The sequence below is a fragment of the Spermophilus citellus genome, assembly GCF_964194105.1.
Source record: "Spermophilus citellus genome assembly, chromosome: 15".
Lineage (NCBI taxonomy): Eukaryota > Metazoa > Chordata > Mammalia > Rodentia > Sciuridae > Spermophilus > Spermophilus citellus.
In genome coordinates, this window is record NC_138195.1 from 42,623,437 (window position 1) to 42,648,252 (window position 24,816).

At 38.1% G+C, this 24,816-nt stretch overlaps 1 protein-coding gene across 15 annotated transcripts in view; it reads right to left on the reverse strand.

Annotated features, from left to right (window-relative positions):
- PBLD (phenazine biosynthesis like protein domain containing) overlaps positions 1 to 24,816 on the reverse strand; it is a 72,680-nt gene that overhangs the window by 11,964 nt on the left and 35,900 nt on the right. For 3 of the 15 annotated variants that reach the window (XR_014018913.1, XM_081267337.1, XM_081267338.1), the window contains exons 1-3: positions 4,837 to 4,963; positions 1,255 to 1,354; positions 360 to 458 (exon numbers count right to left, since the gene is read on the reverse strand). Coding sequence is in view for 14 of the 15 variants with exons in the window: in XM_081267337.1 (XP_081123463.1) it covers positions 360 to 458; positions 1,255 to 1,354; positions 4,837 to 4,962 (325 nt within the window). In the remaining variant the exon portion in view is untranslated. Of the gene's footprint in view, positions 1 to 359; positions 459 to 1,254; positions 1,355 to 4,836; positions 4,964 to 18,891; positions 19,031 to 24,310; positions 24,356 to 24,816 lie in introns of those variants that run through there. The other 12 variants (XM_081267349.1, XM_081267345.1, XM_081267346.1 and 9 more) reach the window with 6 other exon arrangements.

Sequence of the window (24,816 nt, forward strand, 5' to 3'; positions counted from 1 at the left end):
ATATTTGGAACAAGGTGTGCCTGTGGTTCCCCAGTATCATATCATGTGAAGCACTTATTCTGCCCTAGCCAATCCCCCTGCTATGTTGGTCACAAAAAAACCCCAGAGATCTATTTATAATAAAATGGCTTTCCAGGGAACAACCCAAGAATGCCCACTGAATACTCATAAAGGCTAAAGTGTGATTAAAGGTTGCTTGTTTTTCTTTTTTTTTTTTTTCTGCACCATGAATTGTATGAAATAAACTGCAATACCTTTATACCACTCACTTTGGTCCACTAGAAAGAGTGGATGAGAATTTTTAAAAATATATATTTGCTATAGCTAAGTGATAGGTTCATTAAAGAAATTCACATTACTTATTTTGTAAAACAGCACAGCCGAAGATGCCAGGGTGGCATGACCACAGAGCGGGACCTCACTCGCTGGTGTGAACCACCTTAGTCCAAAGCAGGAACCTTCAGAGGAGGAAAAGTCAAACAGAGACAAGGTCATTTCTCTAAGAGCAGATTGCAAACTTTTCATTTTCTTCTTTCCTAAATACATCACTAGCAAGATTAATACCAAAACTCGTTGTGAAAGGATGAGTGCAGGCTAGACCAGCATCCCAGGGCCCCTGGCTCTAGATCTGGAGCTGAAACATTCAGGTTCACCAAACACCCTCCTAGTCCATTTTGTATTGCTACAATGGAATGTCATATGTTGGGTAATTTATAAAGAAAATAAATTTAATTCTTATAGTTGAGGAGGCTGGGAAGTGCAAGGTCACGGGGCCTACGACTGATAAGGGCCTTTTTGCTGCATCATCCCACAGCTGAAGGCAGACATGCAAGAAAACTCATATGCATGAGCACTTGAGCAAGATGGGACCAAACTTACTTCTATAAGAAGTCCATTCTTGAGACAATGAACCCACTCCCACAATAATGACATTAATCCATCACCTCTCATTAGTCCCTACCCACAACATTTGCATTGGGAATTCAATTTCTAATACATAAATTATTGGAGATGCTGGGGTCTCATAGCCCCTTCAAGGGCCTGCCCCCAATGAGCTAACTCATCTGGGGGTGACACATTTTAACCATAGCATACCCTTTACCTGAGATGAACCAAAAAGCAAATCAGAATCTTCTAGATCTACTATCTGCATACAAATAATAAATGAGAATTTCCCTTACATAAAATCGTTCCCTCCCCAAAAGTAACTTATGGTGCCATTCAAGAGAGTAAGAAAAAAAAATGCATATTTACTTTGTGTGAAGTTGTCTGTTGGGTTCAGTTTTTGGATAAAAGCAGTTTCAGAGAGGTTCATCTCCCGGGCAATTTTTTGATGCAAGTCTTCATCCAATTTCTTAATTAGAAACAAAAATATTATTGAGACTCCAGAAACAGATCAGACTTGTTTGGATAGCAAGTACCATTAGCTAACATAACAATTTATTAATATTAAAATATATACACTTAAAAGGAAATTAAAGTTACATGCCAAGGAATTCAAGACACTTTCACAAAGATTATTTTCCAGAAATTGATACTTGCAGTGTCCTGTGAAGAAAAATTATAAATGTGCAAAGCTAAAGCAGACTGAAAACTCAACTGGCCTGGTCTATCTTTTATCAGATTAATATCTAGTCTGAATTCATGCGCTCTCTTCTAAAACCAATTTCCACAAAAGGAAATTCCTCAATCTTCCATGCTAAGTTGGATACTGAAATGTTCAGTAGCTACTCTTGCCAGGTTAAACCGCTCCTCCCCCCTTTTTTCATGGGTCACTCCCTCTTGTGGGAAGGGCCTCAGGCTAGAGGTTACCTCCTCCAGGAAGCCTTTCTAGTTCTTCCCAGTACCACTCTGTTAAAAAATTTCGTCCTTGGTGTTCAGATTTCCTGTAGCTGGAGAGTTCTTTATTGTCTGCCCTTACTCACCTCACTCTAAACTCTTTAAGGGTATGGACTGTGCTTTGTCTGGGCCCAAGACAATGCCCGGTACTCAACCCAGGATGGTAGGATCTCAATAAATATTTGCTGAAAGAATAAACCCATTATTTCACTGCATTTCATTAATGCTTATGGTTTGAATCTTAAATGTTCCCCAACCCACATGCTAAAGGCCTACTCATCAGTCCGTGGTGCTATGGGGACATTTAAGAGGTGGGGCCTACTGGAAGGAAGTTAGCTCATTGGGGGAAGGCCCTTGAAGGGGCTATGAGACCCCAGCATCTCTCTCCTACCCCTCTCTCTCTCTCTGCTTCCCAGTTGCTATGAGGTGAGCAATCTTCTTTCACCATGCACTCCAGCCTTGATGTGCTATTCTGCTTCAGGACAAGCAACTATGAACTGAAACCTCTGAAACTATAAGCCAAAATAAAACTTCACTACTTCAGAGTTGTTTTATCTTGGGTATTTGGTCTTAGCAACAGAAAACTAACACATTTGAAGCCCTCAGGACAGATATTTTTATACTCCTACAGCTGAAATTAAAAACATGTGGGTTGGGGCTGGGGATGTGGCTCAAGTGGTAGCGCGCTTGCCTGGCATGCGTGCAGCCCGGGTTCAGTCCTCAGCACCACATACAAAGATGTTGTGTCCGCCGAAAACTAAAAAATAAAGATTAAAATTTCTCTTTAAAAAAAAAAAAAAACATGTGGGTTGTGTATGTGTGTAAGATTGTAATATGACTAATAAATGGTACAGTGATTTAGAATATGGGCTTAAGTCTCAAAAAGGCTGGGGATATAGCTCAGTGCTAGAATGTGGGCTTAAAGACAGGCATTGTGGCAAATGCCTATAATCCCAGCTACTCAAGGGAATCACAAATTCAAGGCCAGCCTGGGCAACTTAGTAAGAACCTGCTTCAAAATGTTAACCTAGAGAGAGCTCACCTAGCATGTACAAGGTGCTGAGTTCAATCTCCAGTACAGCCAAAAAAAAAAAAAAAAAAAATGTGGACTTTGAGCCAGCATGGTAATATGAGCCTCCCACTCCAGAGGGTGAGGTAGGAGGATCCCTTGAGTGCAGGAGTTGGAGGCCATCCTGAGCAACACAGTGAGACCCATTTGACAAAGGGGGGGGGGGGAAGAAAAATGTAGGCTTTGCAAATGGAAAAAATTAGTGAATTGAGAGCAATGACATATGGTTATTTATATTCATATTCTTTTTTAAAAAGTTTTTTTGTAGTTGTACACGGACTGCATGCCTTTATTTTGTTTATTTTTATATGGTGCTAAGGATCGAACCCAGTGCCTCACAAATGCTAGGCAAGCACTCTGCCACTGAACTACAGCCCCTGACCCCAGAGTACCATTCTTAAAACTTTTCTGTAGGTTTTTAATTTTTCAAAATAAACTTAGAAATAATAAAAATGTGGGCTTTGGAAACAGACAAAACTGTATATATAACCTGGATCAGATTTTGTAGTAGGGTAAGAATGGACAATCTATTTAATCGTACAGAGCCTCAGTTTCCACACCTGGGGGTAATAAAATAAATAAAATGGGGGTAATAGCACTTAAGTCAGTGTAGTCCTACAGAAAAAGAAATGGCTTAAGAAACTCATACTTATGCTGGGTGTGGAGGTACAACAAGTAAGTAATACCAAAGAGTATGTAACTGAGGTATGTAGGGGGTTTGGGGATTTTGTTTATCTTGGGGTTTCATTTGATGCTGGGGATTGAATTCAGGGCCTTGAACATACTAAATATGTACTCTAACACTGAGCTCTATGCCTCCAGCCCTGAGATTTGTAGATTTTGACAATAAATACCCTAGGACTTTAAAGATGAGGTCTTGTGGTGCACCTCTAATAAGGCAGATTTAGAAGGAAAATGTGGGCAAAGAGTTTGGTCAAGTCATGACTTCACTTGTGTTCTTTTATTAAATCAGAGATTAAGAAGATACAACACCTTTGAGTCAGGTGCAGTGGCACACACCTGACTCCCAGTGGCTCGGAAGGCTGAGGCAGGAGGATGACAAGTTCAAAACCCAGCCTCAGCAAAAAGCTAAGCTCTAAGCAACTCAGTGAGACCCTATCTTTAAATAAAATACAAAATAGGGCTGGGGATATGGCTCAGTGGTCAAGTTCCCCTGAATTCAATCCCCAGTACCTCCCCCCAAAAAAAGATACAACATCTTTGACACTCTAGAATTCTGTGCGCCAAAGTTAGGAAGAAATTGGATAGTTTTAATGAAGTAGAATGAGCACTGTCATACCTGTAGGCTTGAGTGAGAAGTCCCACCTGAGTAGAAGAGTGGGTGGAGTTGCTGTTTAAGTCACCAAGGCAATCATGCTAAGAATTTAACTCAGATACTTTCCACTGGTATATTGGATGTTCTCTGTGGAAACTGACCCACCTGCCCATGCATACGACACACCTGATGAAAACTGGGAACTGTTTAGGTCCTGTAGTTCAGAGTCTACAATCACAGGCCACAATGGTGACTGAAGGGGAGATAAAGAAAAACCACGGCTGCCCTAGCTTCTATACACTGGCAACTACTTTGCCTCTAGAAGAAGTGTTGACCAGAGCTGAGTGTGGTGTAATCCCAGCCACTCTGGAGGCTGATGTAGGAGGATTGCAAGTACAAGGCCAGCCTAGGCAATTTAGCAAGACCCTGTCTCAAAATTTTAAAAAGTGGTAGAGCATCCCCAGTTTCAATCCCCAGTACCACAGTGGTGGGGAGCAGAGTTGACCATCTCTGTGGCAAGGTCCTTACAAAGCCAACTTACTCTCTAGGAGGTTCTAGAAAGAAGAAACAGGTGGCGAAGGTAGGATCCCTCCTGGGCAGGGGCAGGGTTCACCCTCCCCACAAGTTGTTCCAGGAGACACACATGACTTACCCTTCCAGATACTTTTAGCAAGTCAATTACAAGAGCTTGGTTCTGATTTCTAGTATCTTTTGCAGAATTAAGCCTGAAATCTTTGTCACTTCCTCCCTTTGTTAGCTGTGACTGTTTTTCTCTCATACCAAATGAGGCAGCCCCTGAAATAATGTTAAATATGGCCATGAAACTTCAAGGACAATGAAGACCAAGGACAGGTGGATGTGTAGGCAGTTGCTCTGTAAGTTTCACTATTTTTTAAACAAAATCAAGAAAATGCATGTGTTTTACCAAGAACCTGAAAGTTGCTGTAGGGGATCCCATCTCTATCAGAGATATCCCTTTGGCATTGTAAAAAGCACATGGTACTATTAATTTTTTAAAAATCTCAAATCTTTAAAAAAAAAAAGCCAACCTTTAGCTGACTTTCCTGGATTTACCTCCAGGGCTACAGAAACCTGGCATGCCTTCCAGTTCTTTCTATTTGATCTAGCGAAATTTCCTCTCCTTATTCTTCCTTTCTTTGCCTATAGCTTCCTGTGATCTTTAGGACAAAAGTCTTGAAAAGCATTAAAGCATCCCAAATTGTAGCCAAGGTCACCATCTATTCATAATAAACTTGTGTGCAAATGGACTTGTTTTACATACTAGCTAGGATACTCATTTCACTGCCCATCAACTCTGTAATTCTCTCTTCCTTACCATATTGCACTGATTGCAATTTGAATTTCTGTAACTAATTTCTGTCCTAGTACACTTTAAAATACACCTGCTATTTGCCTGAGCAACTGGAGATAATATAGAAAGTTCAAAAATGGCAGCCTTCAACGTACCACAAACAACTGAACTTTCACTAGATTGCTACACTGGAACAAAAGGTCAAAATAATGTTGAATTACGAGGAGGCTTCAACTATGGGAGGCTTAGAAACAAACAGTGTATTCATCTAAATACTGAATTTTGGAGCTGTGGGTACAGTTTAGTGGTAGAGCACATACTTAGCATGCATAAGGCCTTGGGTTCTATCCCCAGAACCCCCCCCAAAAAAAATGAATTTTTTTTACCAGCAATATTTTCCATTTTATACTACAGACTTCATTTCAAATGCTGCCTGTAATAGTTACAAACCTGGGCTGGAGATATAGCTTAGCATGCATAAGACACTGGGTTTAATTCCCCAGTCCTGACCCCCTCCCCCAAATGACAAACTGAGAGCTCTACTCTTGCTTTAGTATTCATTTCCCTTTGGCATTCTCACACGAATCAAAAAAGAGTGATGTTTGCTTTTCTGAGTTCCAGTGTCCAACTCCTCAGGACATTGAGGTTCTGCCATCTTATGACCCACAAGATTAATGATCAGAAAACCAGGATAAGCTTTAAAATACTCCCATCTTGTGGCAGTTTAGAAATATGGCAACCTAAATATGACAGCCCTACCCCTCTTTGCCCCTGCACTATGCTAAATAGATCCCAGCAAATGAAAGTACCTTGATGTAGACAGTTCTAAAACCACACAGAAAGAAACAGGAGATTACTTTCAGATTTCCTATAGTGAAGTCCTGTCCATACAATGCAGGATTCACATCGTGGGCTGCCTTCGATTGTTCCTGATACTTCTTACATATGCCTACTCTCTCCAGCTCCATCACAGAACCCAAAGCTCATATCACCTTTTGTATCCCATCCACTCCACCCTAACCAGTGAGAACATAAAATCAGTAATTGTTAGTCAACAATTTTTGCCATAATTAGCTGATTGTAATATTTTCACATTCATTCTACAGATACCCACACTTACCATGGGGTAGGCAGAATATGTTGGAACTAGTCAAAATGGATTAAGATCTCATAGGATTTGCAGTCTAGTAAGGAAGACAAGCATTAAATGAATCACAAGAGAGACATAGGTCACCTCCTAGAACCACCGGGTGCTGAGAGTGGTAATTATGAGCACAGGTTCTGCAGTCAAGCAGACCTGGGGTGGGATTCTAAGTCAGCTACTCTAGAAACCCCAGGGGCCTCTGACCCACTGTGGTCACCCCTAGCCAATGATCCTTTCTCTAAGGAAGGGCACCAAGTCTGGAAATGGCCACTGCATCATAAGCTTCTCCACATGAGTTAAAGCATGGATTAAACACAGTATTGCTGAATGTCTGATTTCTCTTAACTATACAACCCCACCAAGCTGTAAACATGTTTTTGGTTTTCTCTAAATTTCACCAGGGAACCTGGAGCAGCAAGCAGTTGAGGAATTAAAACTAAGCATTCCTTTGTAAAAATGTGAAGCCAATCCTGTTTGCAGGGCTGGGAGTGTAGATAAATGGTATAGCACTTGCCTAGCATGTTCATGGCCTTGGGTTTAATCCCAGAACTAAAAATAAATAAATAAATAAAACTCTTCCTTGCTATTACTGAAAATTATTGTTAGTGCTAATGAGGAAAATAGTGCATATATATGAATTCTATATTTGGTCCTCACATGGTGCCCAGAGCATGGTAGACACCCAATAAGTGTCAGCTGAACTGGAGTAAATACATTGGACACACAACACAGTTTCTTTTCTTAAATAATTTTAACAGGAAAACTCAAGAATAAACCCCTCTTAGAATAGGTATCCTCTGAGGGAACTGGGGCTGTGGCTCAGTGGTAGCGCACTTGCCTGCTATGTGTGAGGCACTGGGTTCGATTCTCAGCACTGCATATAGATGAATGAATAAAACAAAGGTCTATCAACAACTAAAAAAATGTATATTCTTTTAAAAAAAAAAAAGAATAGGTATCCTCTGAAACAATCAGTTTTCAACTGGGAACAATTTTGCCCTAAGGAACTGTTGGCTATGTCTGGAGACAGTTTTGATTGTCCTAACTGGGGAGGTACCACTCTCATCTTCTGGGAAGGATACTTCATACTGTATCCTTCAGACCAAGGATACTGCTAAAAACCTTACAATGCAATAACTACCCCATACAAAAAAAAAAAAGAACCATTCAAAATGTGAATAGTGTTATTGTTGAGAAACCCTGTTCTAACACACCCACACACCACCACCACCATCATCAACAACAACCACAAAACAAAACAAAAAACCCTGAGACTGTTAGAATATGAGGGAGACTCAATATAGATTCCCTCTCCTTGTTGATATGTTATTTTCACTAAATATTACAGCTGATTTACCCACCCCCCAAAAAAAATACCACTCATTATCACTACCGGACTATATTCCGGTATTAGTCATGGGTCTCAGTAATTTTTTACATAGTTGTCATATATTGTATCCACCTTATTATTACATTATTTCTATATATATTTTCCATATGGCCCTTATTGTCAAACGCTGTAAGGTATTTGAGAACACCATCAACTTTTTAAAGTGTTATTTTTTTTCAAATATTTCTTCCTTTTTCCACTTAGCTCTTGATCTCTGTGTTTTCACCTATTGTACAATCCTAAAGTGAAAGAATATCCTTGTGAAAAAAATTTTTTTAAAGAAAGAGAGAGAGAATCTTTTAATATTTGTTTTTTAGTTCTCGGCGAACACAACACCTTTGTTGGTACGTGGTGCTGAGGATCGAACTGGGCCGCACGCATGCCAGGCGAGCACACTACCGCTTGAGCCACATCCCCAGCCCTCCTTGTGAAATTTTTAAAATGGAGTTATCTTGAAAACGAAAAACCTTTAGAATATTATAGAAACCCTTGGAACTTCATTTCTCAAAATTTTTTTACCTTCGTTGGGCATGGTGACGCACACCTATAATGCTAGTGATTTATGATGCTAAGGTAGAAGCATCACAAGTTTGAGATCAGCTTTGGCAACTTTATGAGACGATCTCAAAATTTTTAAAAATTTTAAAGGAATAGAGATGTAGCTCAGAGTTACATCTGGATTCAATCCCTAGTTTTTGAATACTTGATAAAAGATTGTTGGTCAAATTTTAAATAAGTTAAAATATAACTGTACAAAACACAACAAAAATTCTATTGAAGCCCTGCACTTACATTCTCAAGTATTTCTGTCCTCCATAAAACCCAACATTGTTCAATCCTCCAAGTCCCTACTATACTTGCTACCTTTAGGTCTTTTGGCCTTTGTGGTGATTACTGAATAAGAATGAGATATCCATATCTATTTCTATCATTAGACTTTGTGTACTTACAGATCTGATCGACTTGTTAATCTTTATAACCCTGACCCCTAGACCAGAGTCTGGCTTGTGGTAGATACTGATAAATATCTGTAGAATGCATTAAGGTAAGCTGACTGCCTTTGGAATTGTAACCAATATTATAAGGTTTAGCATTTATTTATCTTTGATATTTTCCCGTGTTCACTTGCATTTTCTCTAAGTGTTTTGGGTATGCACCATATCCAGAATCCAAGGATCATGTTTGTCACTTTTATTGTAATTTTTATTGATTGTGAATTGGAAAATGCTATGTCATCCTCCAGGAAGACAAGATTCTCATGTCCAAAGAGTGAAAAAACATGATTAAGAAGTTTAACAAAATAATCTTTAGATACCTATTCAAGTGACCTGACAGTCAATCAAATTAGCTAGTCTTATAGATCCAAGGCCAAAAAGAAGTGAATAATTAGAATATTGATATTTAGAGAGCTTCCCTGAGTCATGGACTTTCTATCTTTTTCCTCCTTTCATTCTTACTGAACTGTTAAGAACTTCACTTAAATTTTTATTGATAGTTTTTTAAAATATATAAGTAACATACAAATATATTTTAATGGATAGATAGAAATAGGTCCTTTAGGTCTGATGTTTAGTAAGAGTTCTGAAGATAAAAGGAGTAATTTGGGGAATAATGCCAATTTTTATTATCTGGTAAAAACTAAATATATAAATCACTCAAAACTATATTCAGAATTCTTCAATAATATTCCATGGGAAGATGGGACAAATATATTAAGACTCTTGACAAGCATTTATAGTCAATTCCGCAATTCCTTGACAGAAAGTTATGTTTTCCAGATTGTTCCTAATGAAAGTTCACGATTTGGAATCTGGTTAATAATCCTCTCACTAATCTCCCCACACTCTTGTGTTACTGGATAAAGTCTATTGACTTTATTACCTTCTCAGCTGCAAGGTTGCATAAGGAATGCACAGGTAGGGCAAGGTAAGGACACTTGATCACATTTTTCTTCTCCACTGAGGAAGAAAGAAGTGTTCCTAGGACTCAATTAACAATATTGACCAATTTCAGTCAAACCTCAGCAGTTTTTCAACTTGATTACACACAGGAATCACTTGGGGAGCTTTGAAAAACAGGGCTGCATGGGTCTCACCTCCAAGGAGTTTGTTGCAGTTGGTCCAGGGATAGGAATCTATAGTTTCTTTCTTTTTTTTTTTTTTTTTCGGTTGTAGTTGGACACAATACCTTTATTTTTATTTGTTTTATTTTTTTGTGGTGCTAAGGATCGAACCCAGAGCCTCACACGTGTGAGGCGAGAGCTCTACCACTGAGCCACAGCCTCAGCCCCAGGAATCAATAGTTTCTTACGTAACAAACTGAGATTCACTGCAAAAGCCCCAGTGCACAATTTGCCCAATTTATATGAGTTATTTAAGATCATCTGTTTCTTACTACCCCCCAAAATTACAGTCAAGAATACTTAACTATTCCATTAACATTTATCCTAACCCAAAAGTTGTGGGGTTTTTTTTTGTTTGTTTGTTTGTTTTTGTTTTGGGCAGTCCTGGGGACTGAACCCAGGGGTACTCTACCACAAAGCTACCAGCCCTTTTTATTTTATCGTGAGACAGGGTCTCACTAGTTTGCTGAAACTGGCCTCCAACTTGTTATCCTCCTGCCTCAGCCTCCAAAGTAGCTGGAATTACAGGAATGTGCCATCACATCTGGCTTCAAAAAGTTATTTTAAAAATAAGACTTTTGGTAAGCTAAGTTCTGTACATTCAGAGCTTAATTCTTTCTACCTAGCTCTACCTACTTAATTCCTTACAAAATGTCTCATTTTCTTGGTCCTGAAAAGAATTTCTAAATGTCTAAGCTATAAGTAAGGTTAAAAATATTCAGTCTTAGTTATGACAAATCTATTATCAGACACATCTAATCACATAAAACTTCATTCCCCTCAACATTTGGTGCTAACTAAATGGAACCCTGATGGCTAATGGAAGACCACATTCTTGTTGTTGTTGTTGTTTTGTAGTACTAGGGATTAAACCCAGAGCCTCATGCATGCTAGGCAAGTGCTCTACCACTAAACTACATTCCTAGTCACCCCCTACCCCCCAACCCCGCTTTTTTTGAGAGAAATTCTTGCTGAATTGCCCAGGTTGGCCTGAAACATGTGATTCTCCTGCCTTAGCCTTCTGAGTAGCTGGGATTACAGGCTGGCGCCAGTGTACCTAGCTAGTTCTTTTTAAATTGACTCTAGATTCTCTTTATATGAATCTTCACTTCTCTGAAATCAGCCTAGGTATAAGCATTCTCATCACATAATCTGGTCATAATAAACTCAACAACATGAATACCACTGATATCATGCCAAAAGAACACCCAAACCAAAGAAGTAAACAGCAGGGCAGGGTCTCTTTTTTTTGGTACCTGGGATTAAACCCAGTGGCACTTAACCACAGAGCCACATCCCCAATCTTTTTTATTTTGAGACAAGTTCTCACTCAGTTGCATAGGGCCTTGCTAAGTTGCTGAGGCTGGCTTTGAACTTGTGATCCTCCTACCTCAGCCTTAGGTATCACCGCACCTGGCTTTTTTTTTTTTTTTAAGAAGTAATTGGTTGAAAATCAAGTACTGGAGATTAACATGGCGGCGGGCGCAGAGAGATCAAGTCTCTGACCTCTTCAGCTGTGCAGGCATAGGGAGTCGTAAACAACCTAAATCTGTTTGCTCAGGATCACTAGACAATGCTGAGCTGACGTGGATCTGGGGCGAACAGTCTGGGCCTCTCAGAACACACTCTGAGCCCAGATCGGCTGAATTCAAGCTCCCGTTCGCCTGCTTCCTGCAGACAAACAGCTGTGACTCAGCACTAATCCATCCGGCTGAAACAACTGGTCAGCCCTTCTGATCCTACAGAGGTAAATGCCAACCGAGCCTTCTTAGGTAGTGGCCACAGGTTTGAAACAGGGCTTGGGAGAGACAGTAAGGACCCACCCGTTGCATTGGTCGCCCGGCAAAGGGAAACGAACTGTCGCCATTTGCAAGAGACACCACCATGGCAGAGAACTGACGTCACCAGATTGCTGCGGAGGAGATAACTTCATTGAAACCTGCAGCTACAGGTGTGTAATTCCCTACCCTTCCCTCTCCACACATCGGGGAAACCTTAAGGGCCCCTCCCAGCTCTCCCGTAAGAGCCCCTCCCAGCTCTCCCGTGAGCACGATAGCCAGACCGAGGGAATCAGACGTGACGTGGGACCCGCGGCGCGGAACTACCGCTCCCACCAGTGCTGACAGCTGAGGTCTCTTGCACCAGCTACCGGGGGCGTGTCTACCGGAGGGCAAGTAAAATTCGCTGAGAATTCTCAGCCCCAAGCTCTACAAACTTAGGGTCTGAGGGAATGGCAAACTGGAAGAGTGTGCCCAGTCGTTCATGAAAACAGGGCTCCTGGGAGCAGGAGACCTGGCGTGTAGCCAGTATTGTGGTGAGTGGCACCCGTGAGAGGGGCCTGGCTAGAGGAAAAGTGGAAAGTGACTAGACACAAGAGGAGGCCCTAGGCACTCAGGATTGGAGACTCGCCCAGTCTGGGAGGAGCTGCTGCACAGTGATTGATTCCCGAGTATTGACAGGAGAAACTTGGCCTGGTGGGCACAGCGCCACCTACTGGAAGAGAAGTTAATCAAACTCTAAGACTGCATTTATTAGTTTTTTTTTTTTTCTTTTTTTCTTTTCTCTTTTTTGATTTGGGTTTTTCTTTCATTTTCATTTTTCTTTCTAGTTGTTTTTTTAAATTTTTTTTTACAATTTTTTTTTAAATTTTTTTTCTTCTAATTTTAATTTTAATTTTTTTATTATTTTTTTTAATTTTTTTCCTTTTTTATTTCCTATTTTTTTCTTCTTTTGTCTTTTCATTTCTTTTCAATTATCTTATCCCCCCTTCCTTGAATTCTACCTGCTTACTCTCATTCTATTTAGTGACTTCTTCCCTTCCCTTCTAATACCTTTCCTCCCAAGCATCTAATAAGTTTATAGGAGTAAACAGTAACTCATCAGTCAAACAGAACAAGAAGTAACATGAGCAGCTTCAAAAAGCAAGGAAGAAAAGGAGTACAAACAATGCAGGACAGCCTAAATATTCAGGAGGACCTAGAGTCATCAGAAAAATGGTCATATAAAGAACTCAAGGAACACCTTAGACAGATGGAATGGAACCTTAAAGAGGATACAAGACAGCAAATTCAAGCAGTGAAAGAACACATTGAGAATGAATTACATAAACAGATAAAAGAAGAAGTTAAGCATCTTTATCAGGAGATAGAGATTATAAAAAATAATCAAACAATAATTCTAGAAATGAAGGAAACGATAAACCAAATTAAAAACTCAATTGAGAGTATCACTAACAGAGTGGAGCAAGTAGAAGCCAGAACGTCAGATAATGAAGACAAAATATATCATCTTGAAAACAGTCTAGCCAACTCAGAAAGGCTGGTAAAAAATCACGAGAAAAACATCCAAGAGTTATGGGATAACATAAAAAAAACCAAACTTACGAATCACCGGGATAGAAGAAGGTACAGAGATTCAAACCAAGGGAATGAGTAACCTGCTGAATGAAATAATTACAGAAAACTTTCCAGAAATAAAAAAGGAAACAGATATACAAATTGAAGATGCATACAGGACACTGAGCACACAAAATCACAGTAGACCAACGCCAAGACACATTGTTATGAAGATATCCAATATACAGAACAAAGAGAAAATATTAAAAGCTACAAGAGAAAGGAGACAGATTACATCCAGGGGTAAACCAATAAGGTTAACAACGGATTTTTCATCACAGACACTGAAAGCAAGAAGGTCATGGAACAATGTATTTCAAACACTGAAAGACAATGGATGCCAACCAAGAATTCTGTATCCAGCAAAATTAAGCTTCAGGTATGACAACGAAATAAAAATCTTTCATGATAAACAAAAGTTAAAAGAATTTGCAGCCAGAAAACCAGCATTGCAAAGCATTTTGAGCAAAACACTACACGAGGAAGAAATGAAAAACAATAACCAAAACCATCAGTAGGAAGTGCCTCGGTAAAGACAGAGGGCGAGGGGAAAGATAATCATGGAGAATCAAACTAAATTTTTTTAAAAAAGAATAAATAATCAAACATGGATGGAAGTACAAACCATATATCAATAGTAACTCTGAATGTTAATGGCTTAAACTCTCCAAAAAAGCGACATAGGCTGGTATCATGGATTTAAAAAACAAATCCAACAATATGATGCCTCCAGGAGACACATCTGATTGGAAAAGACATACACAGGCTGAAGGTGAAAGGATGGGAAAAAATATACCATGCACACGGTCCTCGTAAGCAAGCAGGGGTGGCCATCCTCATATCAAATAAAATCGACTTCAAGACTAAGTTAATCAAAAGGGATAAAGAAGGACATTATATACTGTTAAAAGGAACCATTCACCAACAAGACATAACAATTATCAATATTTATGCACCAAATAATGGTGCTGCGACATTCATAAAACAAATTCTCCTCAAGTTCAAGAATCAAATAGACCACAACACAATAATTATGGGTGACTTCAACACACCTCTCTCACCATTGGACAGATCCTCCAAACAAAAGTTGAATAAAGAAACTATAGAACTCAATATCACAGTCAATAACCTAGACTTAACTGACATATATAGAATATATCAACCATCATCAAATGGATATACTTTTTTCTCAGCAGCACATGGATCCTTCTCAAAAATAGACCATATATTATGCCATAGGGCAACCCTCAGTAAATATAAAGGGGTGGAGATAATACCTTGCATTTTATCTGATCATAATGGAATGAAACTGGAAATCAATGATAAAAGAAGGAAGGAAAAATCCTACATCACATGGAAAATGAACAATATGTTACTGAATGATCAATGGGTTACAGAAGACATAAAGGAGGAAATCAAAAATTCTTAGAGATAAATGAAAATACAGACACAACATATCGGAATCTATGGGACACAATGAAAGCAGTTTTAAGAGGAAAATTCATCGCCTGGTGGTCATTCCTCAAAAAAAGAAAAAACCAACAAATAAATGAGCTCACACTTCATCTCAAAGCCCTAGAAAAGGAAGAGCAAAACAACAGCAAATGTAGCAGAAGGCAAGAAATAATTAAAATCAGAGCGGAAATCAATGAAATTGAAACAAAAGAAACTATTGAAAAAATTAACAAAACTAAAAGTTGGTTCTTCGAAAAAATAAATAAGATCGACAGATCTGTAGCCATGCTAACGAAGAGAAGAAGAGAGAGAACTCAAATTACTAACATACGGGATGAAAAAGGCAATATCACAACAGATGCTACAGAAATACAGAAGACAATTAGAAATTATTTTGAAAACCTATATTCCAATAAAATAGAAGATAGTGAAGACATCGATAAATTTCTTAAGTCATATGATTTGCCCAGACTGAGTCAGGAGGATACACACAATTTGAACAGACCAATATCAATGGATGAAATTGAAGAAGCTATCAAAAGACTACCAACCAAGAAAAGCCCAGGACCAGATGGGTATACAGCGGAGTTTTACAAAACCTTTAAAGAAGAATTAATACCAATACTTTTCAAGTTATTTCAGGAAATAGAAAAAGAGGGAGCTCTTCCAAATTCATTCTATGAGGCCAACATCACCCTAATTCCGAAACCAGACAAAGACACCTCAAAGAAAGAAAACTACAGACCAATATCTCTAATGAACCTAGATGCAAAAATCCTCAATAAAATTCTGGTGAATCGAATACAAAAACACATCAAAAAAATTGTGCACCATGATCAAGTAGGATTCATCCCTGGGATGCAAGGATGGTTCAATATACGGAAATCAATAAATGTTATTCACCACATCAATAGACTTAAAGATAAGAACCATATGATCATCTCGATAGACGCAGAGAAAGCATTCGACAAAGTACAGCATCCCTTTATGTTCAAAACATTAGAAAAACTAGGGATAACAGGAACTTACCTTGACATTGTAAAAGCTATCTATGCTAAGCCTCAGGCTAGCATCATTCTGAATGGACAAAAGTTGAAGGCATTCCCTCTAAAATCCGGAAAAAGACAGGGATGCCCTCTATCACCACTTCTATTCAATATAGTTCTCGAAACACTGGCCAGAGCAATTAGACAGACGAAAGAAATTAAACGCATAAAAATAGGAAAAGAAGAACTTAAATTATCACTATTTGCAGATGACATGATTCTATACCTAGAAGACCCAAAAGGGTCTACAAAGAAACTACTAGAACTAATAAATGAATTCAGCAAAGTGGCAGGATATAAAATCAACACGCATAAATCAAAGGCATTTCTGTATATCAGCGACAAAACTTCTGAAACGGAAATGAGGAAAAACACTCCATTCACAATATCCTCAAAAAAAATAAAATACTTGGGAATCAACCTAACAAAAGAGGTGAAAGATTTATACAATGAAAACTACAGAACCCTAAAGAGAGAAGTAGAAGAAGATCTTAGAAGATGGAAAAATATACCCTGTTCATGGATAGGCAGAACTAACATCATCAAAATGGCGATATTACCAAAAGTTCTCTATAGGTTTAATGCAATGCCAATCAAAATCACAACGGCATTTCTTGTAGAAATAGATAAAGCAATCATGAAATTCATATGGAAAAATAAAAGACCCAGAATAGCAAAAGCAATTCTAAACAGGAAGTGTGAATCAGGCGGTATAGCGATTCAAGATTTCAAACTATATTATAGAGCAATAGTGACAAAAACAGCATGGTACTGGTACCAAAACAGGTGGGTGGACCAATGGTATAGAATAGAGGACACAGAGACTAATCCACAAAGTTACAACTATCTTATATTTGATAAAGGGGCTAAAAGCATGCAATGGAGGAAGGATAGCATCTTCAACAAATGGTGTTGGGAAAACTGGAAATCCATATGCAACAAAATGAAACTGAATCCCTTTCTCTTGCCATGCACAAAAGTTAACTCAAAATGGATCAAGGAGCTTAATATCAAATCAGAGACTCTGCGTCTGATAGAAGAAAAAGTTGGCTCCAATCTACATATTGTGGGGTCGGGCTCCAAATTCCTTAATAGGACACCCATAGCACAAGAGTTAATAACAAGAATCAACAAATGGGACTTACTTAAACTAAAAAGTTTTTTCTCAGCAAGAGAAACAATAAGAGAGGTAAATAGGGAGCCTACATCCTGGGAACAAATTTTTACTCCTCACACTTCAGATAGAGCCCTAATATCCAGAGTATACAAAGAACTCAAAAAATTAGACAATAAGATAACAACTAACCCAATCAACAAATGGGCCAAGGACCTGAACAGACACTTCTCAGAGGAGGATATACAATCAATCAACAAGTACATGAAAAAATGCTCACCATCTCTAGCAGTCAGAGAAATGCAAATCAAAACCACCCTAAGATACCATCTCACTCCAGTAAGATTGGCAGCCACTATGAAGTCAAACAACAACAAGTGCTGGCGAGGATGTGGAGAAAAGGGTACACTTGTACATTGCTGGTGGGACTGCAAATTGGTGCGGCCAATTTGGAAAGCAGTTTGGAGATTCCTGGGAAAGCTGGGAATGGAACCACCATTTGACCCAGCTATTGCCCTTCTCGGACTATTCCCTGAAGACCTTAAAAGAGCATGCTACAGGGATACTGCCACATCAATGTTCATAGCAGCACAATTCACAATAGCTAGACTGTGGAACCAACCCAGATGCCCTTCAATAGATGAATGGATAAAAAAAATGTGGCATCTATACACAATGGAGTACTATGCAGCAATAAAAAATGACAAAATCATAGAATTTGCAGGTAAATGGATGGCACTAGAGCAGATTATGCTTAGTGAAGCTAGCCAATCCCTAAAAAACAAATACCAAATGTCTTCTTTGATATAATGAGAGCAACTATGAACAGAGCAGGGAGGAAGAGCAGGAAGAAAAGATTAACATTAAACAGAGACATGAGATGGGAGGGAAAGGGAGAGAAAAGGGAAATTGCATGGAAATGAAGGGAGACCCTCATTGCTATACAAAATTACATATAAGAGGTTGTGAGGGGAATGGGAAAATAAACAAGGAGAGAAATGAATTACAGTAGATAGGGTAGAGAGAGAAGATGGGAGGGGAGGGGAGGGGGGATAGTAGGGGATAGGAAAGGTAGCAGAATACAACAATTACTAATAGGGCATTATGTAAAATTGTGGATGTGTAACCGGCGTGATTCTGCAATCTGCATTTGGGGTAAAATTGGGGGTTCATAACCCACTTCAATCTAATGTATGAAATATGATATGTCAAGAGCTTTGTAATGTTGTGAACAACCAATAAAAAAAAATTTAAAAAAAAAGATTTCATCAGGATAATGAACCAAATGTGTCATCCACTTGAGAAAACAAAGTTGACACTTTGCTTCACCTTTTTTTCTACCTTTCTTAATTTTTTTTTCTGTTCTATATGTTAATACATTATTAGTAGTGTTGTTTTATGCGATTATTTTATAGAATCTGCAATAGAAGTTCAAAGTTGATAATATACATGCATACTATTAAAATTAATGAGACTAATACAACTAAAAAAAAAATAAAGCCAATGATGACTTAAATACTAGTTTTAAATACTATTTGTCTATGTAAGTTGGAAATATTTTAATGTTGTATTTCAGGCAGAATTCTCCGATGTAAACAGAAGAAACTAATTTGACTATCTTAAACAAGGGCTCCACAATAGTTTCGATTCTGAATGTTTCTCCAAGGCCCATGAGTTAAAGGCTTTGTTCCTGGCCCTTGAGCGCTAAAAAAGAAAATCAAGTACTTACATTTTCTAGGAGGCAAACAGCAGCAGGATTCCCACGAAATGCTCTTGCTGTGAATGCATCTACTACGAAAATCGGGAGCTTCATTTTTCTTGCAAGCTGTTTTGCAAGGTCTCAGATTTGCCCGTAGCTTTCCTTACTTCTTGTTATTGCAAAAAAAAACCCAAAAAGTTAATGTTTTACTCGGTGTATAGAAGCAACTAACAGTTTCCTGATAAAAAGTCAAGCAATTCAGCTGGGGCTGTAGCTCAGTGGCAAAGCATTTGCCCAGAATGTGTGAGGCACTGGGTTCAATCCTTAGCACCACATAAAAATAAACAAATAAAATAAAGACATTCTGTCCATCTATAACTACCAAAAAAAAAAAGAACCTTAAAAAAAGTCAAGCAATTATTCTAACATATTTTCATTTAAAGATCTGCTAAGTTTTTGAGCTACTATATTGAATTTGTTTTAAAATATTTAGCTAAATGGAAATTATATTGTGTGCATGTGCAAATATGTAACAACAAATTCCATCAATATGTACAACAATAATGCACCAACAAAAAAATACAGAAAAAAATCAGTTTAAAATCAGGCATGTAAAGAAGCAGGAAAATTTGGTTTTATTTCAAAAATCAAAATTTCATTTTAATTTGATGAAAGTATAAACTTACCAGTTCCAAGAATCTTTTTTAAAAACTTCTTTTTTAAAAAATATTTATTTTTTAGTTGTAGGTGGACACATATCTTTATCTCATTTTTATGTGGTGCTGAGGATCAAACCCAGTGCCTCAAGTGTGCTAGGCGAGCATTCTACCACTGAGCCACAACCCCAACCCCTAAAAACTTCTAAGTTAATTCTTAAATTATTTTTTAAGCTTAAATGAAGTTTTTGGAACTTTTCAATGTGTATGATATGCTTAAGGTAAAATTAAGAAAAAAAATCAGCATTTTTGACACAAACCACATTTATGAAATTATTTAAAACTCAAAATTAATTATGATTAAAAGATAATTGCGATTATTTTATTTTCCATTAGATAATATTTTCAAATAAGATATCTTCATTATCCTTAATAAAAGTCTGCTTGCTACTAGAAAAAAAATATTGGCTAAGTGGAATATTGTTCAAATTTGCATTGGCTTTTCATATCACAAATAAAACTTAGAAGAATAATCATATTCTTTCTTCGAGTGGCCCAAACTAGCTCAGGTTATGTTTTTGTTTGTTTGTTTAGTTGTAGATGGATACAATACCTTTATTTTATTTTTTTATGTGGTGCAGGAATCGAACCCAGTACCTCACGCATGCTAGGCAAGTGCTCTACCACTGATCCACACCCCCAGCCCTCAGGCTATGTTTTAATAAAATACTTGAAATATCCAAGAGACACATGTTTCACTTACAGTCTTCCAATGAAGATTACTTTCTTTTAAAAGAATACATTTTTTCTAGTTATAAAAAATATGCTCATTCTAAAAATCTTGGACAATAAAAAACTGATCTATAATCATACAAATCAGAAACAACATTATTAATGTTTTAGATATATAATTTTTAATCAGAAAATTTTAACCTACTTAACAGTATAGCATGAGTATTTTCCAAAGACAACAACTGCTTTAAAAATATCATTTTAATATATTTACAGCAGGCTTATGGGTATAAGTTATTTAGCCATTTCCCTTTCAGTGAATTTTTAAGTTGTTTCTAATTTTTCACTTAAAGATGATGTGATAAACAAACTTGATGATGTTTGGTCTGTATGTCTGATTCTTCAATTATAATAGGTTACTAAGGGCTGGGATGTGGCTCAAGTGGTAGCACGCTTGCCTAGCATGCGTGAGGCACTGGGTTCGATTCTCAGCACCACCTAAAAATAAAGGCATTGTGTTGAGTCCATTTACACCTAAAAAATAAATAAATATTTAAAAAAATAATATCTTGGACTTTCATTTACATTTTGGGATTATTCTAGTCAGACAGTAAACAACATGAAGTCAGATCTTTTCTTGATTTTCTTCATGGCTTATAATCTCAGCTCCTAGAACAATGCCTGACACCCAATAAATATTTATTGAAGTAATTATTTAAGTAAGTAGTATACTGTGCATACATCAAACTGAACTTTGATATATTGGCTGACAAATGTGAGGATTTCTCATCATGATGCCAACTGCCCGACAACATTTCCATTTCAGGAGCATCGCCATTATCAATAGTACAATATGATCTGCTTATGAAATTATTTGTAAATTTTACTGTAGATGGCCTTTATTATTTTAGATCATTTCAGTAGAGAACAGAAATAAAGTTCTGATAATGAAGTGTAGTTTTCATAAATTGAACAGGATTGATACCATTATGAAAATCAGAGGTATGTCAAGAACATGTTTTTAACTTGATTGGAATTCAGCCTCTTTGGTCTCAGCTGAAAAATACTACAACTTAAAATACTAGATACTAGGTAAGGAAGAAAGAGTATGGGATTTTGATGATATAGTTAAACCTGCTAGGTAAACATTAGAAGCTCCCACCTCCAAGCCTCTTGTTTAGTAAATAATAAATGTCCTGAAGTTTCAAACCATTGTTAGTCCATGTGGTAGCCAGAATAGGGGTCCCCAAAGATGTCCACATCCTAATTCCCAGAATCTGAGTTGTAACTGGGTTTAAAGTTGCTTATCAAGTGATCTTAAAATGAGAAGATTATGGCAGATTATCAAGGTGGGCTGGTAGAAGACAGAGGCATAAAAGTCCAAGTCAGAAAGAGATTTGAAGATGCTACTGCTAACTTTAAAGATAGAGAAGGAATCCCAGCGGCTCAGGAGGATCATGAGTTCAAAGCCAGCCTCAGCAATAGTGAGGCGCTAAGCAATTCAGTGACACTGTCTTTAAATAAAATACAAAACAGGGCTGGGGTTGTGGCTCAGTGGTTGAGTGCCCCACTGTTCAATGCCTGGTACCACCTTCTCCCCTCCCCCGCCCAAAAAAAAAGATAGAAGAAGGAGTAAGGTGTAGTGGGGCACACCTATAATCCTGGCTACTTGAGCAGCTGAGACAGGATGATCTCAAATTCAAGGCCAGGCTTAGCAATTAGCAAAACCCTGTCTCAAATTTTAAAATAAAAAGGGTTGAGAATGTAGCTCAGTAGTAGAGTATCTCTGGTTTCAATCCCTAGTACCACCACCACCAAAAAAAAAAAAAAAAAAAAAAGAGGAATGTTATGATTTGGATATGAGGTATTCTCCAATAAGGCCTGTAATAGACAATGCAGGATTTTCAGAGGTTAAATGATTTATTATGAGACCTATAGCCTAGTCAGTGGACTATTCCATTTGATGAATTAATAATCTGTATGGGTTACTGGGTGGTAACTATAGACAGGTGGTGTGTGGCTGGAGGAAGCAGGTCACTGGGAGCATGCCCTTAAGGATTATATTCTTGTCCCTGGCTCCTCTCTCTCTCAGCTTCTTATGAGCTGAGCTGAGAAGCCATGAGCTGAGAAGCTTTCCTTCACAACACCTTTTCACCAGGATGTTCTGCCTTCCTTCAGGCCCAGAGCAATGGAATTGGCCAATTGTGGCCTAAGACCTCTGAAACGATGTACCCCAAAACACTTTTCTTCCTTTAAGTTATTCTTGTCAGGTATTTTGGTCACAGTGACAAAAAGCTGACTAACACAAGGAAGGAGCCACAAACTAATGAATATGAGTGGCCTTTAGGAGTTAGAAATGTTTTGGAAAGAAACAAATTCTTATTGGATACGGGGGTGCCTACCTGTAATATCAACTATTTGGGAATCTAAGGCAGGAGGATAGTGTGTCTGAGGCCAGCCGCAGCAACTTAGTGAGAACCTGTTTCAAAATTTAAACAGAGCTGGAGGTGGTGCTCAGTGGTAGAGCACCTTGGTTTCAATCCCCAGTACTGTGATCAATAACAACAAAAAATTCTCTCCTAGTGCTCCAGAAGAAAAAAAAATTAGTAGTCAGCTCAGAATGCCATAACAAAATACCATAGACTCAGTGGTTTAAACAACAGGAATTTATTTTCTCATAGTTTGGAGGCTGGGAAATCTAAGATCAAGGCGCTGACCAATTCAGTTCCTGTGGAGGGCTCTGTTACTGGCTTGTAGAGAACCATCTTCTTGCTATGTTGCTGTGTACTCACCTGGCCATAGGGCAGGGACAGGGAGCAAGTTCTCAGTGTCTCCTTATTAGGGCACTAATTCTATTATAAGGACCCTACCCTCATGACCTCATCTAATCCTAATACCCTTCCAAAAAATCCCATCTACAAATACCATAACACTCTGGGTAAAGCATCAACACATGAATTTTGGCGGGGAGGCGGGCACAGGGGACACAATTTTGTCCATATCAGCAGCCCTGCCAACGCTTTGATTTTTGAGATCCTTCTGACTTCCCCTTTCAATATAGAGAGAAAACACACACACACACACACACACACACACACACACACACACACACACAACTCCAGTTTAGTCTCTCCTAAGACATACCCACAACACAGACCACCTCCTTGATCCCAAAATGTATGGGAATGCCTCTCGACTAGCAAGCAAGCAAGCAACAAACCTGCACTGGACACAAGCTAGATGTCCTCTAACTTAATTGAATTTTGACAATATCTACCCAAAATTAGCATCAGGTCCCGCAGGTTGAGACCCCACACCCACCAGATTCCCCCCACTTTAGACTCCAGTCACAAGTCCATTCCTCTGGAACTTTTGACCAACCAGCTACCAACTAGGGTTCCTACAAACCCCTCCTTTAGTTTAATTAATATACTAAAGCAGCTCACAGGGCTGGGTTTGTGGCTCACTGGTATAGAGAGAGCTTGCCTCACATGTGTGAGGCACTGGGTTCAATTCTCAGAACCACATACAAATAAAGGAATAAAATAAAGGTCCTTCAAAACTAAAAAAAAAAAAAAAACTATTAAAAAAATAAATAAAGCAGCTCGTAGTACTCAGGGAAACACTACACTTACTTTTACTGGTTTATCAAAGGGATATTTTAAAGAATAGCAATGAAGAGATGTACAGGATGCGATACAGGAGAAAAGGCCTAGAGCTTCTTCCATATCTGTTCTGTATGAAAGAAAGAAGTTCCCTGAACACTATCCTTTTAGGTTCTCGATTATTGCATGAGCATGGTTGGAACATGAATAAACATATAGAACTGTGATTGGACAAAAGGACATAATTTAATGCTAATACAATGGAGTGGGGAAAACCTACAAGTTCTATCTGTTGAGAGCCTTCATGGACTCTATGTGTCATTCTCCTTCATTCCAGTATTGGTTAGGACCACTTCTGAAATGGAAAGCTTAGACCTACTACCCAAAAGATAAATCAGAGAATTTCTTTATGTCTAGTTCCAAGACAGAAAGGTAGGGGAAAAATTATATTTTTACCTTTGATGACTCATCACAGAAAAGGGAAATTCTAGTTTCTATGACCTGTTTAAGAAGAAAAAGGAGCAGGTAAAGGAGGACACGAGAAGATCAGAAACAGAATTTTGCACAAAATGCCCCAATGTTATAACAAAAGATATCTTTTATCTTATCTTTATTATTCTAAAGCTGTTTCAAAGCTGCTTAAGGAACCAAAGATAAAAGGCCAAATACTTAAACCTTAGTTTTCTAGTCATTTAGGAAATAACAAGAGCTATGGGAGTTATGAGTGGCAGCCATGGATGAAAACAAAACAAAACAAATATATTAACACACCTCCAGAACTGTATCATAAAAACTTTATGTTAAGCCACTGTTTATGATCATTTGTCACAGCAGCAATAGGAAACTAATATAGTCCAGAATTTTCTTACTTGCAGCCCAACACAATTCTAATTGCTGCATAAATCTCCAAGAACAATAGTAATCAATACTTACTGAGTACTTATTATGTGCTATGTAAGATT